The 15,944-nt window shown below is 35.3% G+C and overlaps 3 protein-coding genes across 4 annotated transcripts; all 3 read left to right on the forward strand.

The window, feature by feature from the left end:
• Nucleotides 1-1,016: 1,016 nt before the first annotated feature.
• LOC9313057 (alpha-mannosidase At3g26720) lies at nt 1,017-7,611 on the forward strand. Its single transcript, XM_021025504.1, has 29 exons — nt 1,017-1,336; nt 1,428-1,511; nt 1,597-1,685; nt 1,768-1,942; nt 2,059-2,178; nt 2,261-2,344; nt 2,421-2,492; nt 2,578-2,691; nt 2,791-2,891; nt 2,973-3,066; nt 3,156-3,323; nt 3,419-3,508; nt 3,748-3,813; nt 3,907-3,963; nt 4,067-4,286; nt 4,456-4,589; nt 4,679-4,741; nt 4,829-4,888; nt 4,975-5,046; nt 5,152-5,199; nt 5,279-5,398; nt 5,495-5,560; nt 5,667-5,779; nt 5,866-5,950; nt 6,105-6,215; nt 6,303-6,398; nt 6,480-6,527; nt 7,088-7,156; nt 7,244-7,611. The coding sequence occupies exons 1-29, from the start codon at nt 1,133-1,135 to the stop codon at nt 7,475-7,477; spliced, it is 3,057 nt and encodes a 1,018-aa protein (XP_020881163.1). The 5' UTR covers nt 1,017-1,132; the 3' UTR covers nt 7,478-7,611.
• Nucleotides 7,612-8,131: 520 nt separating this feature from the next.
• On the forward strand, nt 8,132-11,972 carry LOC9311404 (RING finger protein 10). 2 transcript variants are annotated; one of them, XM_021024547.1, is made up of 9 exons: nt 8,132-8,424; nt 8,611-8,645; nt 8,745-10,052; nt 10,278-10,366; nt 10,671-10,773; nt 10,866-10,970; nt 11,193-11,313; nt 11,397-11,567; nt 11,634-11,972. In XM_021024547.1, the coding sequence occupies exons 1-9, from the start codon at nt 8,238-8,240 to the stop codon at nt 11,780-11,782; spliced, it is 2,268 nt and encodes a 755-aa protein (XP_020880206.1). In that variant the 5' UTR covers nt 8,132-8,237; the 3' UTR covers nt 11,783-11,972. The 2 variants fall into 2 exon arrangements, with proteins under 2 accessions (XP_020880206.1, XP_020880204.1); XM_021024545.1 differs by having other exon boundaries at nt 8,133-8,424; nt 8,596-8,645.
• A 233-nt stretch (nt 11,973-12,205) lies between these two features.
• LOC9311405 (light-regulated protein) lies at nt 12,206-12,987 on the forward strand. Its single transcript, XM_002875291.2, has 3 exons — nt 12,206-12,471; nt 12,543-12,695; nt 12,794-12,987. The coding sequence occupies exons 1-3, from the start codon at nt 12,281-12,283 to the stop codon at nt 12,867-12,869; spliced, it is 420 nt and encodes a 139-aa protein (XP_002875337.1). The 5' UTR covers nt 12,206-12,280; the 3' UTR covers nt 12,870-12,987.
• Nucleotides 12,988-15,944: the final 2,957 nt, after the last annotated feature.

Consider the following 15,944-nt stretch of genomic DNA (forward strand, 5'->3'; position numbering starts at 1 on the left):
ATGAAGATTTAACCGTATTGAAGCGGCGGATTAATGATATTTTAAATTTTTATTAATATTGATTCACACCCATCTTGCCATATAACATGTCCCGTGTTATTTTAATTTTTTTTTCATATGTTCAAATGTTCATAATATTTTAAACTTTTTACTGATTTTAAATATATTAATTATAATATGTTAAAATTTAATATTTGCGGTAAAATTAAATAGTCTAACTAAAAAACGAATTAAACCGTATACAAATTTTCAATTTGGATGCTTGTTAAGTTAAGTTTCCTTCTCATTCAAGTTTGAGTTCGTTTTGATTTTATATATAATATGACTCTGAATCATTCTAAACATTTTTAGACGATGTGAGACGTTGAGCATACAATTTTTTATTAATTGAGTAATATATGTCCCTTTTAAAAATTTCGAATCATAATTTATGGAGAGACAAAATTTGAGATTTTTCTTAGATTTATGTATTATATGACGATTTAAAACAGTTAAAAAAAATAAAAATAGGAGAATCATAATTTTAAATCTTAACCAAATCTTCTAAATATCTATATTATTATATATAGAATATTATATGGATATTTTTTTATTATTTTGTAATCATTATAGGTGCAAAGCATATACCATAAATATTTCCGAAAATTAGTATAGATATTCGGTTCACAATTTTGGATATTTATTTGACCCATCTAAGTACATCTTTAAAAAGGAAAATCATCAGCAATCATTCCATTAATTTATCTTGCAATATACAACTAAATTGGACCATCATTCCATTAATTTGTCTTGCAATATACAACTAAATTGGACCATTTGATCACTTCTTTCACAAGCAAACTCTACAGTTTTTTGTACTTTTAAGAAACACATTATTGAATTAGACTTTAATTATCTATATTGTCTCTTATTGGTTAGGAAGTGGATAAGATAAAGTCTAATCTAAATTAAATCATTAATACAAATAAGTTAAGACAAAAAAAATTAATTTAAATAAATTATCAGAAGAAGAGTGATAGTGATTCTTCACGCGCGTCTCTCTCTTCTTCGTCTTCTACAAAAACACTTGTCCTACATATTGTTCTTCACGATCCTCTCTGTATCATCTTCTGAGAAGCTCTCGCTCGTGTCTATGGAGGTAAACTATTTCTCTCTTTATCTGATTCTGGCGGCGATTGTAATCGGCGGCGTCAACTCTGAGTACATAGAGTACAACACAAAACCGAGAATCGTCCCTGAGAAAATCAATGTTCACTTAGTTCCTCACTCACACGACGACGTTGGTTGGCTTAAGACCGTTGATCAGTACTACGTCGGAGCTAATAACTCCATTAGGGTACTACTCTCTTCACATCTCTCTGTCTCTTTTCATGGATTCTGCGAATTTTTAGGGATTTGAGTTTTGTTTTGAATTTGATTTGAATCAGGGAGCTTGTGTTCAGAATGTATTGGATTCTGTAATTGCTTCATTGCTTGATGATGAAAATAGAAAGTTTATTTATGTTGAGATGGTAAGATTCAGATATTACCAAAAATGGAGATTTTGTTCTTTTGTCTTGCTTGATGAAATTAGTTATGGTTGAGTATTGTTTTTAGGCGTTTTTTCAAAGATGGTGGAGGCAACAAAGCAATGCTAAGAAAGTTAAAGTCAAGAAGCTTGTTGACTCTGGTCAACTAGAGTTCATGTGCGTTTGAGTGATCTTATCTTTTTTTGATGTCTCGTATGTATCTGTTGCTCTGTTGTGTTGATGTGTGTGGTTTTTGTAGAAATGGGGGAATGTGTATGCATGATGAGGCGACTCCACATTATATTGATATGATTGATCAGACTACATTAGGCCATCACTTTATTAAAACTGAGTTTGGTCAGGTTCCTAGAGTTGGTTGGCAGATTGATCCCTTTGGACATTCTGCAGTGCAAGCTTACTTGCTTGGTGCAGAGGTATAATTTGTTCATTTCGCTTCACAGAGAGTTTAGATGAGTTCAGTATGTGAGTGATTAGCCTATTTATCAGCTTAAGTTATTCTGATTGGACAACCTTTTGGTTTCTTCTACAGTTTGGCTTTGACTCGCTGTTTTTCGCTAGAATTGACTACCAAGATCGTGCAAAGAGATTGAGAGAGAAGACACTTGAGGTTATTTGGCAAGGTTCCAAGTCTCTTGGCTCATCTTCACAGGTTTAAACCATTAAACCTCACATTATAGTTCTGATGTTTCCATAGATAGCTTTGTCTCATTGCTATTTGATGTTACTTGTAGATATTCACTGGTGTATTCCCAAGACATTATGACCCTCCTGAAGGGTTCGTGTTTGAAATAAATGATGTATCAGCTCCTATCCAGGTAAAAGCAATTGAATCGACTGTGATGTTTTTTGAACTTTGTTTGAACCTGCACTGATGAAGCATATTGAATATAGGACGATTCTCTCCTTTTTGACTACAATGTTCAAGAGCGAGTCAACGACTTTGTAGCTGCAGCCCTCGCTCAGGTAAAAGATCATATCCATTTTTTCTTGAAATTAGCAAAAATCAAAGAAGCTTTGCTGTGATGTGACTTGGATGTCCCTTTTCAAGGTTAATGTGACCAGGACAAATCATATCATGTGGTTAATGGGAACTGACTTCCGTTACCAGTATGCATATTCTTGGTTCAGACAGATGGACAAGTTTATTCACTATGTTAACAAGGTACACTGGCTTTCTAGCAAACTCATATCAGTTGGATTTCACTAGTTTCAAGGTAAGAGAGATACCAATCTTGATTCTCTTGTCGTTTGGACAATCCAGGATGGGCGTCTCAATGTTCTGTACTCGACACCATCTATCTACACTGATGCAAAATATGCTGCAAACGAGTCCTGGCCCTTAAAGACTGATGATTTCTTCCCGTGAGTTTGATAGCTCAGGTTTTACTTTCAACAAATGCAATTGCGTGTTGACCAAATAAATAATACATGTACCTGTGCCAGATATGCGGACAAACCTAATGCATACTGGACAGGGTACTTTACGAGCAGGCCGGCCTTTAAAAAATACGTGAGGGATTTAAGTGGTTACTATCTGGTATGGCCTACAGTATTGTTTTAAAATTTGCAGAGATTTGTGGTTTTTTTTTTCTCCATTCTTACATGGCCTTATCTGTTTTGAAACAGGCAGCTCGACAATTAGAGTTCTTGAGAGGTAGGAATAGTTCAGGACCAACAACTGATATGCTAGCCGATGCTTTGGCAATTGCTCAACACCATGATGCAGTTAGTGGTACACAAAGACAGCATGTGGCTGCAGATTATGCTCTTAGACTCTCAATGGGTTATCTGCAGGTGCGTTTTAGTTAGGCATCTCATGTGTTGTTCATGCAATTTTTGTTTCTCTTGTGGGTACAGCGGTTTAAGAATTTCTCTATGATCATTACTAGGCCGAGAAATTGGTTGCATCTTCCCTTTCCTTTCTATCAGCAGCAAAATCAAGTACTGAAAAGAAGAATCCTGGCACAAAATTTCAGCAGGTAATGTGCTTGTTTAAGATTTTTCTAGGATTCTAATAATACTATGGCCGTGTTAGAAGAGTTGAAAAGACATTGAGATCGAATTTTGGTGGTGAAGGCAACATAGTTAGTAAGCTGTTGCCGAAGGCAACGTAGAAGTTTTAGTAAGCTGCTTTGTAGCATTTTCATAACTTGAACTCAAGTTCCAAAGACAGTGTCCTAAATTAAGCTGATTCTTATTTTGTACATCAAATTGGCAGTGTCCCCTGCTTAATATCAGTTACTGTCCTGCATCTGAAGCTCGTCTGTCCAGCGGGAAAAGCTTGGTAAGTCTATCAGACAGGCTTACTTTGAGTCTATGAAGTCTTGGACCTCTTGGTTAGTTTTTATCTTCTGTTCACATTGATCTCTCCTTGTAGGTGGTTGTTGCTTACAATTCTCTAGGATGGAAACGAGAGGAAGTTGTCCGAGTTCCTGTAAGTATTTTATTATCTACTTGGTTGACCAGTGTAGTTCTCACTTTATCTTTGTTTGTTATCCAATATTACTTACCAAATCTACCTTATAACTTCTTTATAGGTGTCGTCTGAAAATGTTATTGTGAAAGATGCATCTGGGAAAGAAGTCGTGTCTCAGCTTCTACCTCTTTCAGACATCGCTTTGAGAATAAGAAACGAGTATGTCAAAGCGTATCTGGGAGGATCACCAAGGGATACTGCAAAACACGTGCTTGCATTTACAGCTTCGGTACCACCTCTTGGGTTTAGCTCGTATGTCATCTCAGACACTGGACGAACAGGTATGTTTCAGAATTTTTAATATTGTGTCATATATTTATTGTGAATTATAGGATCTTGAATACAACTTCAGATGTTCTAGCTCTACTAGCCACAACTTCATATGGTTCGCCACTGATACCAACGGATGTTATGTATTTACTTGCATCTTCGTTTTCTAATTTGATTAAGCGCGTGGACTATCTGCTTCATATGTTACTTCTGGAAGCATGAATGAAAATGTAGAAGTTGGCCAGGGAAATCTAATGTTACGCTATTCGGAAGAGGGAGTGAAAATGACTCGTCACTTAAGTACTAAAAATCAGGTGTGTCTGTTTTTTTAAATCTTAACTTAACTATTTTTCCATTCGGATATGTAAACATCATATGATGTTGATTTGTGGTGCATTTTAAGGTTACTGCAGAACAATCATATGCTTATTACATTGGAAGCAATGGAACTGATAAGGATCCTCAGGTAGCTCAGCTCTTTAACAGATACAACCTTATCTACTTAGCTATCTTTTTGTTGTGTGTCTGAACCATTCTCATATACTTTTATAAGGCTTCTGGAGCTTACGTTTTTCGACCAGATGGTGTGCTTCCAATTAAATCTGTAGGAGAGGTAATACATATAAGTTGCATCTATAACCTTATTTCCGGACAGTATGTGAAAACACAAAAGAAAACTAATTGTCTTGCTTGACTCAGGCTCAATTAACTATTGTTCGAGGACCTCTGTTCGATGAAGTGCACCAGGAGCTTAACTCCTGGATATCACAGGTTTTTTTTCTCTTTGCAACTATTTATTGCTCTCGAACAGTTTAATTTCATCACAGTAGCTATAACTGTTTTGATCCATCTGGTTATGGGTCTGTTAATTTGCAGATTACCAGAGTGTACAAGGGAAAAAACCATGCTGAAATTGAGTTCACAGTGAGTTGATCTCTTTTCACAATTCTTCCTGTTAAACTGATGAAGAGAAATTTCAGTATTATTATTTCCTACTTTCTAGGTTGGGCCTATACCAGCTGATGATGGTATTAGCAAGGAGGTTATCACTAAACTTACAACCACCATGAAGACAAATGGAACATTTTACACAGACTCTAATGGCCGTGACTTCATCAAAAGGGTATTAGATGCAAACTTCATGTGTAGTAGTTTGTTTTTATTTTTGTAACAACTGTATTGTTTTTTATTGTAAGATACTTTGTTAAATTTCTTGCAGATTCGAGACTTCAGAACAGATTGGGACTTGCAAGTGTACCAACCGGTTGCTGGGAACTATTATCCCGTAAGGCATCAAATCCATCTGAGATTCCTTCTCGTTGTGTACTTAGGTCTCACACTCGACTGAGCCACATTATATATGCCTTTTGTATAATATATTTCTCTTTCAGATTAATCTCGGGATATACATGCAAGATAAAACCTCAGAGCTATCGGTGTTGGTGGATCGAGCTGTAGGTGGATCCAGCTTAGAGAACGGCCAGATTGAGTTGATGCTTCATCGGTCTGTCAACTAACTTTCTCTATATAAGCAAGACAAGCATATGTGTTTTTCTTGTGTTTTACCTTTTTTTTTTTTCATTCACCTAGGAGAATGCAGCATGATGACATTAGAGGTGTTGGCGAGATTCTTAATGAAACCGTCTGTCTCCCTGAAGGATGCAAAGGATTAACGGTAAGTTTAAGTTCTCATATCATTTTTAGCCGTCTAAGTTGCAATGTATCAGCTTTTAAGGGAACATGTGACAGAGCTCATTCCAAGGTGGTATTAAATCGGTTCTTTTTAGTTGGTATTATAACAGTTAAGGTAACTTTGAGTTGTTTTTCAGATACAAGGGAAGTTTTATGTACAGATAGATAAACCCGGAGATGGGGCAAAATGGCGTCGAACATTTGGTCAAGAAATTTATTCTCCACTACTTCTAGCATTCACAGAACAGGTTGCTCTTAAAATAGAAATATTTACATCCCTCCACTTCTATTAGATAGTGAGGTGAGATTAGGTACTTTTTTTTATTTTTTTGTAGGAAGGTGATAGTTGGATTAGTTCACATAAGACGACATTCTCCGCGTTTGAACCGTCATACTCATTACCAAAAAACGTCGCATTACTCACCCTCCAGGTTAGTTGGACTGTGTTCTGTAAATATATCAAAAAGACGTTTTATTAGTGACCACACTATGATTAATTCTGACATTTTCAGGAATTGGAAAATGGGGAAGTTCTTCTAAGGCTTGCTCACTTATTCGAGGTTCTTACGTGTTCTCTCTACGCGTTTCCACCGTTAATGTGTTATAGCTATGTGCTTTTTGGTTGTGGAAATGTAGTTTAACACTAGGCTGATTAAGATAGCGAGTAATTAGAGATATTGACAAACTTGCATTACTTAGAAAACCCAAATCTTGCAGTGCCAGGTAACCAAAACAATTTCTTGTATAAAATTAGTTCTTAGAACCAAACCGTAACGTTTAGAGTGTAATTTTAACCCAAATCAAACTGTTTTCATGCTTATACTTCTCAAAAACTGACTATGCAGTTGTTCTTCGTGCTATGTCATTTCTCACGACGATTATGTTTGGTTTATCTTAGTAAGATGAGACCTAAAGTAATCTAGAAGGCACATGGTCCAGTTCAATCATTACTAATTCGTTTCAAATTGAGAACCCATGAACTGTGACAGTTTTACCTTTTTAGAAACCTTTGGATCACTAAGCAGCGGTTAAAATCTAAAGTGGAATTTTTTTTATCTCCTCTTAATGGTTTCATTGAAGTTGAATCCTTCTGAGTCACTGTCTTGTTAACATTGTGAAGGTTGGGGAGGATAGTGAGTACTCAGTTTTGGCAAAAGTAGAGCTCAAGAAACTATTCCACAACAACAAGGTACGCCAAAAAAAGACGAGCCATCTCTTATTTGTCTTACTGTGTTTAACAAAAACAATTGCTGTTCTGTTTTATTTGTTTGCACAGATAAGCCAAGTGACGGAGACAAGTCTTTCAGGGAACCAAGAGAAGGCGGAGATGGAGAAAAGACGGCTAATCTGGAAAGTAGAAGGCTCGGCCGGGGAGGAAGTGAAGAGAGGAGAAGCGGTGGATGTGGAGAAGCTAGTGGTTGAGCTTGTTCCCATGGAAATCCGAACCTTCTTGATCAAGTTTGATAATCACATTGAAATGGTTGGTGACAAAGAGCAGCAACATACATAGGTTTTGAAATAACACACGTTGTGATCTAGAAAACAAAACAGTTTGAATGAAAGTGTCTGATGCAAGTTTAATTTGCATTGGTCTTTTAAATAAATCAATAAATGGATCAACCGTGGTCGGCGTATTTCGGGTAATTGCAACGATGACGAACGCAATTTTTGCGTTTAATAAGTTAATATACTTCCTCCGATTAAAAAAATCTACTTTTAAAAGTTCAACCAAACATAAAATGAACTGTATAATATAAATAATCATAAAATATTAAAATAATATACTTAACTTACATAGAAACTCTAAAATAATTTATATTGGAAAACAAAAATCTTTATCCAAAACGCTTATATGATAAAAACGAGAAAGTATATTATACTTTTTAGAAAATTCAGATACTTTAAAGTCTTTTTTTCTAACAATAAAAAGTTATTTAAAATGTAAACCCTCATTAACTAGGGTTTAAGGTTAAACTCTACATGTGTTGCATGTTGACAAAATATATATATTATCAAACCGAACACAAAAGTAGATAAACTCAAACCGGTGTTTTATTACATTAACTGTGTGATAAAGATTCGGGTATATCCGCCCGCGTAGGAATCATATTACGGGTTAACGGATCCGGGTCGGGTACGCAGAGCAGACTCTAAAAGAAAAATCAAAAGACGACGAGTTTTTTGGCCTTGGTTAAAAAAATTTAAAGTGAACACAGAAGAAGCGGTGGCTCTGAGCCGGCGAAATTCCCTCTCTCATCCCTAAAATTTTCATGTCCATCTTGCCTCCTCCGATTATCCAAGGTCACAATTCGTCTTCTTCTTCTTCTTCAGATTCCTCTCTAAACCCTAGCTCTGAGCATGGCAACAACTCTTCTCCTTCCCGGATCTCTTCTTCCACCGGAACTCGATTCGCCGCACATTCTGAATCCACTCACAATTTCTCCGGTGGCTCTAGGGGTAATGGAATTGATTGATAAACTTAGCTACTCGATTTTGCCCTAAATTTTAGGTTTTTTTTTTTTACATTGATTTTGTCTTTAGGGTTTCTTTTTAGCTTCTGGAGATATTTATAGTGTGTTATAGCTCACTTTATGTCTCAATTATGATTCTTTTTGTTTTTAACTGTAGAACCGATTGTTGCAGCTGAGGAGGGACATAGCCGTGGATCTTCCAAAGAGGTAAACTTTAGATACTTCTCAGTAAATGAGGAGACTTTAAGTTTAGTTTGCTTTGAATTTTTGTTGAATGATCGGTTCATTGTTGTTTCTATGCTGTAGATGACGCTAAATGGAGCAGGGAAGGAGAGTTTTTCCCCACCTAATGCAGATAAGCGTGACCATTTCCGATATGATGGTCGAAGGAATAGGTCTCGAGGGAGAGGTACTGGAGCTGCTGGTTCTTCTTCTTCTTCTTCTCAATTGCAGCATAATACCAGACCTTTTAATTCTCCTAGAGGCGGTGTTTCGCATCATAATCCAACTGGTAGAAGAGCTAATATGATAAGTGGGAATCATTTACTGAATTTTCAGTATGATCCGATTTCGCCGCCACAATCTAGGGGTCCTCCACCGCAAAGAAGGCAACAGTATAAGGGGAGGCCTTTTAACAAGGATTTGTTTCTTAAGGCCAATTATAAGTTTGTTGTTTTGGACACTGGAGATCATTCTCCTGATTCCATGGATCCTGATAAAATGCTGCAGTGGGATGATATTATTTGTGTTAGGTATTCTACTCCGTCTCCTGTCCAGTGCCCGATTTGCTTGGAGTATCCTCTATGTCCGCAGATAACTGCCTGTGGGCATATTTTCTGTTTCCCGTGTATTCTACAGTACCTGTTGATTGGTGTTGATAACCACAAGGTGGACTGCGTCAAGAGGTGTCCTTTGTGCTTTGTGATGATTTCTCCAAGAGAGTTATACACTGTTTATATCGAAAACGTCAAGCAGTGTTCTGTTGGAGATCCCATCGAGTTTGTACTTTTGACCCGCAAGAAAGATTCTTTTGCTCCAACTCGGAAAAATGAGCATGACTCGGCTGTTCCTAATGGTGAAAATGAGATATATGATCCGTTCTCAAAGTTCACTTTTACCCAAGATGTTGATCTCTCTGTCAGACAAGCAGTTTTGGAGTTAGACAGTTGGATTGCAAGAGCAGATCCCGAGCTCGTTGAAGACTTGGAGAAGCATCTATTTGTAAATGCTGCTTTGGAGCGTTTGGAGCAGAGAAAAATGTACTGGAATGAGCATAAGCTCTCTTATTACAGCAAATTGAGCACAACGGCTAGAAATCAGACACAATCATTCTCACCTCCTGATGTTTCTCGAGTTGGTTATCAAGCACCCAGCTGGGCGCATGGAGCAACAGATAGCGGCTCCAATGATCAAGATAAATCAGCTGAAGATTCTTCAGTGGATAAGTCCGATGGAGAATCTCAATCTAGTTTGGAAAAGAGTTGTGATAATGGTCATCCTCTAGATGACGTAGACGCACCATCATCTTCCTCATGCAATGAAAGTAAAGGTTTCCTGTCGCACCAAAATGACACCAAAGACCTGAAGGACAATGATGCTTACAACTTTTATCAGGTAATCAGTTTCTGATGCATACTGTTGTGTTTTCATAAAGTACTAATGAGCTGCATAATGTATGTTTTATTGCTATAGGCTGGTCGTTGAATATATTAGAGTCGGTCTCTTTAATGTTATTATCTGTTTTCGATAATCTAGGTGGTTTTGTTTAATAACTGTGGTGGTTCTATCGTAGATACTTAATTTTTCTTACCTTTGTGCTCTGGTTGTGTACCTATACAGTCTGTTGATGGTCAGCACATTATCCTTCACCCTTTGAATTTGAAGTGCCTTATGCATCACTATGGCAGCTATGACTTTCTTCCACCAAGGTAAGAGTCCCGGTCTGTAATATATCACAATTCTCATTTGTCAAAGACTAGGGAATAAGTTGCAATGGAAGCGTCTTCATTACCTAATCATTTCTGCATGGATTTGGGATGCTGATTCAAAAGTGTATGATATATGGCACCTTTCGTTTATTAATCAAGAACAAGAACAATAAAGACTCAACTGTTATTTAGTATGAAAAGCAAAACGGACAATACATTCAAGTAAAACTTGTTCAGTACAAGATGTTATCATTTGTAGTTTGTGGTCCTAATAGAGTTCTGATTTTGATCCATGAAACGATAGAGTGAGTGGAAAGATACTGGAAATGGAGACCGTTACCCAGTCAGAAGCGATAAGGAGACGCTACCGCTTTTTAAGTCATTTTTCTTTAACAACTACGTTTCAGGTATATGTTCTCTTGGTTACTCCTATCTTCGCATATGTTTCTAATCTTTACATTTTCTCATGAAGTTATCCTTGGTTTGGTAATCTTTTCAGATATGTGAGATTGATATGAGGGAATCTTTGCCTCCTGATGCCTTCGCTCCATTTATAGATGAAATTAAGAAGCGTGAGAAGCAGAGGAAAGACCGTGCTAGGAAGGTATTCCTCTTTCTAACCATGAAACACAAGTCATGGTCTCTTTATCTAATATCTTTCAGATTCCAACCTCCATTTGGCTTTGTTTGTTCACTTTTGTTAGTATTTTTTTTTCTTAACTTGATTACATATAGCAAATGATCCTGCTTTGTGTCTTACTCTCCTTTGAATTCTATTGTTAAAGGAAAATTCAGGGCTAAAAATCATATGATGTTCATTTTTCAGGATCGAAAAAATAAAATCAAAGCTGAAGTAGCTGCAGCTGCAGAGCTAGTACCATTGATGTCCAGTTTTGGACAGTCCTCTCGTGATGACTTTCCTCCATTTTCCTTGGATGACTTTGAAGGTAAACAATAAGAATCTCTGGCCTCTTAATTGGATTTTAGGTTTCGTGATCTAATAAGAAGCTTTTGTTGTGTTAATCTTAAGCTCTTGGAAACTCTGCCCCAATATCATCAAGCCCTCCAAACATTGGAGAGAGAAGTTCCTTCTCACATGTGACAAGGCTTGGTTTCGCAGCAGGCCATGACTCTCCCAACTTCAGTAAAGAGCCAACAAACGCTCAAAGCAGCAGCAGCGTAGTCACAAACGCAACCACAGGTAACCACTGTTTTAGCTCTGCAAATTCTTATATGATTCTCTGATGACCTCTAAACATGTTTTCAGGTGCAAGAAACACAAACATAACATCATTCGCAAGTGTAACATCAAGAACAACAACACCACCAATCGCACCAACCATCAAAGAGCCCGGAAAGAGAGGGAAGAAACCAAGCCGAGTGCTTCTATCGACAACCAGTGTACGCCGTTACTGAAAAGGACTTGAAAGAGCTATAGATTTGTTGTGTTATGTATAATAATCTTTTCTCCTAAGAAAAACTGAATAAATAAAGAACCAGAAATTGTGGTGAGTAAGTTTAAACTCAAACTTGGGCTTTGTTTCTTTTTGCAACCCATATGACTGATAATGAAGATGTCTCTCAGAGGACAATTATTGAGACTCAATCATATGATTTTGCTGACTCAGAGGAGTAGAAAAAACACATAAAATTCCAAAAAAGATTGGATAACTATCCGGTGATTTTCGTTCTCACATGTTACAACAACAAAGCATGAACCTTATCCTTTTAAAAATATATCTTCCTTCTGATCAAACTTTTATCTTCTTTGTTAAATAAATGTAGGAATCAAGTTTGGACCATTGATTTTAGTCTCTTTTGTTTGAAAAGTCTTCTATAATAAAGCATAAACTGTTCCAAAACAGAACCAAAATATCTAAAATCACTAAACGAAAAGATCAACTGATTACAAAAATGCAGGGCTCTCTGTTCATCAAACCAACAATTCTTCTTCCTCTTCCTTCTTCAGTTTCTTCTCCAAAGCTCACTTTTCTTCTTCCTCACGCAACCAAAGCTTCAAGACTCTCATCTCTCAGATCAAACAACGCATCATCTCCTTCAACTTCTGATCCTAACACCGTCGACTACAACTCCTCCCTCCTTTCGTAAGTCCTTGGATTACTTTTCCTCTTCTTTCTTTTCTCGTCTACTGACTCAATCACATCTGTATACTCAGTGTTTTCCCAGCTGAAGCATGCGAAGTAATTAGTGGATACGCTTGTTCTGCTGACATATACCCTGAAGTCAAGCTCGACACAAAGCCCGTCTCACGTCCCGTGGCTTCAGAGCCCGTTGACAGAGAATACGAAGAGTATAACAACCCTAAAACGTAAACTTCACGTTTTCTAAAACCCTTTCCTTTTCCTTATCTCTGATTCTTAGCTTGATTTTAAGTCTCTAATTGTGTGTTTTTGGACTTGGAAACAGGGTTTTCCGCGAAGAGGCCTGCGATGATCTTGGAGGAGAATTCTGTGAACCGGGCTATCAAAAAGATGCCAACTAGAAGAAACAAGATTTTATGTCATGTGAATATGTGTTTGTATCTCTAGAAGTCTTTGTAACCACTCCTTAATTAATGATATCTAGCTTCACTACTTAATCAAGATTGATGTTATGGATCAGACCCGAGTTCCCAAAGTTATTCAAACAGTATTTAATCGAATACTTGATAATTAAAATGATGAGAAATTTTGCATACTAAAAGGGTAGATCAAAGCTTTGTTCCATAGGCAATGTTCGTTTGTTCATCTGGATGATACATCCACATGATCCATTCAAATGATCCATCTAGATAATTTCATGTGGATATTGTTTGTTTCTGAATTAATTTGGTTGTGCATCTGGATGAACCATCTGAACGAAACTTTGTTCGATTTGTTTAGGTTGTAACAATTTGCATTTGCATATGAATGTATATGTAATATCAAAATGACTAAAATAGACATGTTTTTATCTTAAATATATTTTCATGATTAAAATTACATTTACTGCTAAATTATTATCAAATTATATATATATATATATATATATATAATAATTATTTTCTTATTACATTAAAAAAAAACTAGAGAAAATGTTTTAAATACATATTGTACTAAATTATAATTAAAAATGTACAATAATAAATAGAAATGCAAATCGTTAATACAAAATAGAAGTACACAAACACACATTTTGGTAAATTGTTTTCGTCTAAATAATCGCTAATATGGACGTCGATGTCCTCTTGTACTCTATTGATTGATTGTTTTGTCCTCGGTAACAAAAGTGGAGTTTTGGATGAGTTTGGTTTCAAATGTTAGGATCGTGTAGCATTGGTAATATGGTGTGTGTGAATTAGATTAAGTGCTTGGATGTTGTGCTCGAGAGGAATTAGCTTAGGCTAATATTAAGTTGGAATTTTGGGTTCTGAATTTTGAATTACTCGGTGTTGTTATTGATTATTGGTCTTGGATTCAATCTTTAACGAACGCTTAGCATTGAGTATTTTACTTCATGTCCTGATCGTGGCATTGCATTGACTTGTAGATGTGATCGTGGCATTGCATTGACTTGTAGAGTTGTGAATTGATGAATGATTTGTTGACGACATAAACAAACGCAACAAGCTCATCGGTCCAGAGGTAAACGAAGCTTGTTTTGGTTTCTTGATGTAGTTTTATTTGTTGAGAATCAATCAGATGTAAATCATCAGCTTTTGGTTTCTTTTTGGTTTAAATCTTGTTTTACAATTCTTCCATGTTCAAATACTTTTGGTTTATGAAGGTATACTAATTCAATTCTTCAATGTTCAAATATTAAGATGAGATTTTATTGTCCAGTTTAAAGGTAGCATTGCTTTGTCCAGCTAAAGTATTATAGTAGATTCATTAAGCCATTTGCATCGATCCATCTTTTGTTTCTTCACCTCAAAATGTGTTTATCAACACTTAAACACCAAACTTCACTTGTCTCTTCTCTATCTTTCTTTTCAAAACCTCGAAACAACAAACACCAAATAAAACTTTGAAATTGTTAAGAGCCCTACCATTGGACAAGATAATTGTTAAGAGCCCCAGTGAAGTTTCTAAACTTTAAAATTGTTAAAATTTAAAATTATAAAAATGGTAAGAGCCCCTCATGGCACTTACCATTGGAGATGGTCTAATATGCTGTGTTAAAAACCGTTTTCCATAAGATAGTTCTACATGTTTTTAAGAACTTGAAATGTGGATGGCCTATATTAGAAGTTTTTGATCAAACGGTATAAGTTCACCTTAAAAATAACATCAAGTGGTAAATAAATTTTTAAAAATTGGTAAAAATAAAATCATAGATAGTATAAAATACAATAAATAAGAAATATTGGCTAAAAACAACAAATAAGAAAAGGAATCTACATATTTTAAGAACTTGAAACGTGAACGACATATATTAGAAGACTTTAATCTAACGGTAGATGTTCACTTCGAAAATCAAGTCAATTTGGTAGAAATATTAATAAATAGATAGTAATATAAGAAATAATAATATAAAAACGTTGACCAAAAAAACAAATAAGAAATTTTTTTTACATATTTTAAAAAACTTGAAACGTGGACGTTATATATTAGAAGACTTTGATCTAACGGTAGATGTTCACCTCGAAAATTACCTCAATTTGGTAAAAATATTACTAAATAGATAGTAATATAAGAAACAATAAATAAAAACCGTTGACCAAGAAAACAAATAAGAAACAAAATCTACATGTTTTAAAAAACTTGAAACGTAGACGGCATATATTAGAAAACTTTGATCTAACGGTAGATTTTCACCTCGAAAATCATGTCAATTTGGTAAAAACATTTCTAAATAGATAGTAATATAAGAAACAATAAATAGAAAACGTTGACCAAGGAAACAAATAAGAAACAAAATCAACATGTTTTTTAAAAAAACTTGAAACGTGGACGGCATATATTAAAAAACTTTGATCTAACGGTAGATGTTCATCTCGAAAATTATGTCAATTTGGTAAAAATATTACTAAATAGATAGTAACATATGAAATAATAAATAAAAAAACGTTGACCAAGAAAACAAATAAGAAACAAAATCTATATGTTTAAAAAATTTGAAACGTGGATGGCATATATTAGAAGACTTTGATCTAACGGTAGATGTTCACCTCGAAAATCACGTCGATTTGGTAAAAACATTACTAAATAGATAGTAATTAAAAAAAAAGAAAAAACCTTGACTAAGAAAACAAATAAGAAACAAAATCTACATGTTTTACAAAAACTTGAAATGTGGACGGCATATATTAGAAGATTTTGATCTAACGGTAAATGTTTACCACGAAAATCACGTCAATTTGGTAAAAACATTACTAAATAGATAGTCATATAAGAAACAATAAATAAAAAACGTTGACCAAGAAAAAAATAAGAAACAAAATCTACATGTTTTTAAAAAAACTTGAAACGTGGATGACATATATCAGAAAACATTGATCCAACGGTAGATGTTCACCTTAAAAATAACACCAAATTAATTCTAAAACGCTATAAATTGAGGTTTTCGTTTTTCTTTCTTCTTCACACTTACATATCAA

The sequence above is a fragment of the Arabidopsis lyrata genome, assembly GCF_000004255.2.
Source record: "Arabidopsis lyrata subsp. lyrata unplaced genomic scaffold ARALYscaffold_5, whole genome shotgun sequence".
NCBI lineage: Eukaryota > Viridiplantae > Streptophyta > Magnoliopsida > Brassicales > Brassicaceae > Arabidopsis > Arabidopsis lyrata.

Bases quoted from the DNA above. Each gene is read 5' to 3' on its own strand.
- LOC9313057 (XM_021025504.1), top strand. From the start codon at position 1,133: ATGGAGGTAAACTATTTCTCTCTTTATCTGATTCTGGCGGCGATTGTA. The intron at 4,287-4,455 runs GTATGTTTCAGA...AATTTGATTAAG, and splicing joins CTCAGACACTGGACGAACAG to CGCGTGGACTATCTGCTTCA. The intron at 5,561-5,666 runs GTAAGGCATCAA...TTTCTCTTTCAG, and splicing joins TTGCTGGGAACTATTATCCC to ATTAATCTCGGGATATACAT.
- LOC9311404 (XM_021024545.1), top strand. From the start codon at position 8,238: ATGTCCATCTTGCCTCCTCCGATTATCCAAGGTCACAATTCGTCTTCT. The intron at 8,646-8,744 runs GTAAACTTTAGA...TCTATGCTGTAG, and splicing joins GCCGTGGATCTTCCAAAGAG to ATGACGCTAAATGGAGCAGG. The intron at 10,053-10,277 runs GTAATCAGTTTC...GTACCTATACAG, and splicing joins ATGCTTACAACTTTTATCAG to TCTGTTGATGGTCAGCACAT.
- LOC9311405 (XM_002875291.2), top strand. From the start codon at position 12,281: ATGCAGGGCTCTCTGTTCATCAAACCAACAATTCTTCTTCCTCTTCCT. The intron at 12,472-12,542 runs GTAAGTCCTTGG...CTGTATACTCAG, and splicing joins TACAACTCCTCCCTCCTTTC to TGTTTTCCCAGCTGAAGCAT. The intron at 12,696-12,793 runs GTAAACTTCACG...ACTTGGAAACAG, and splicing joins GAGTATAACAACCCTAAAAC to GGTTTTCCGCGAAGAGGCCT.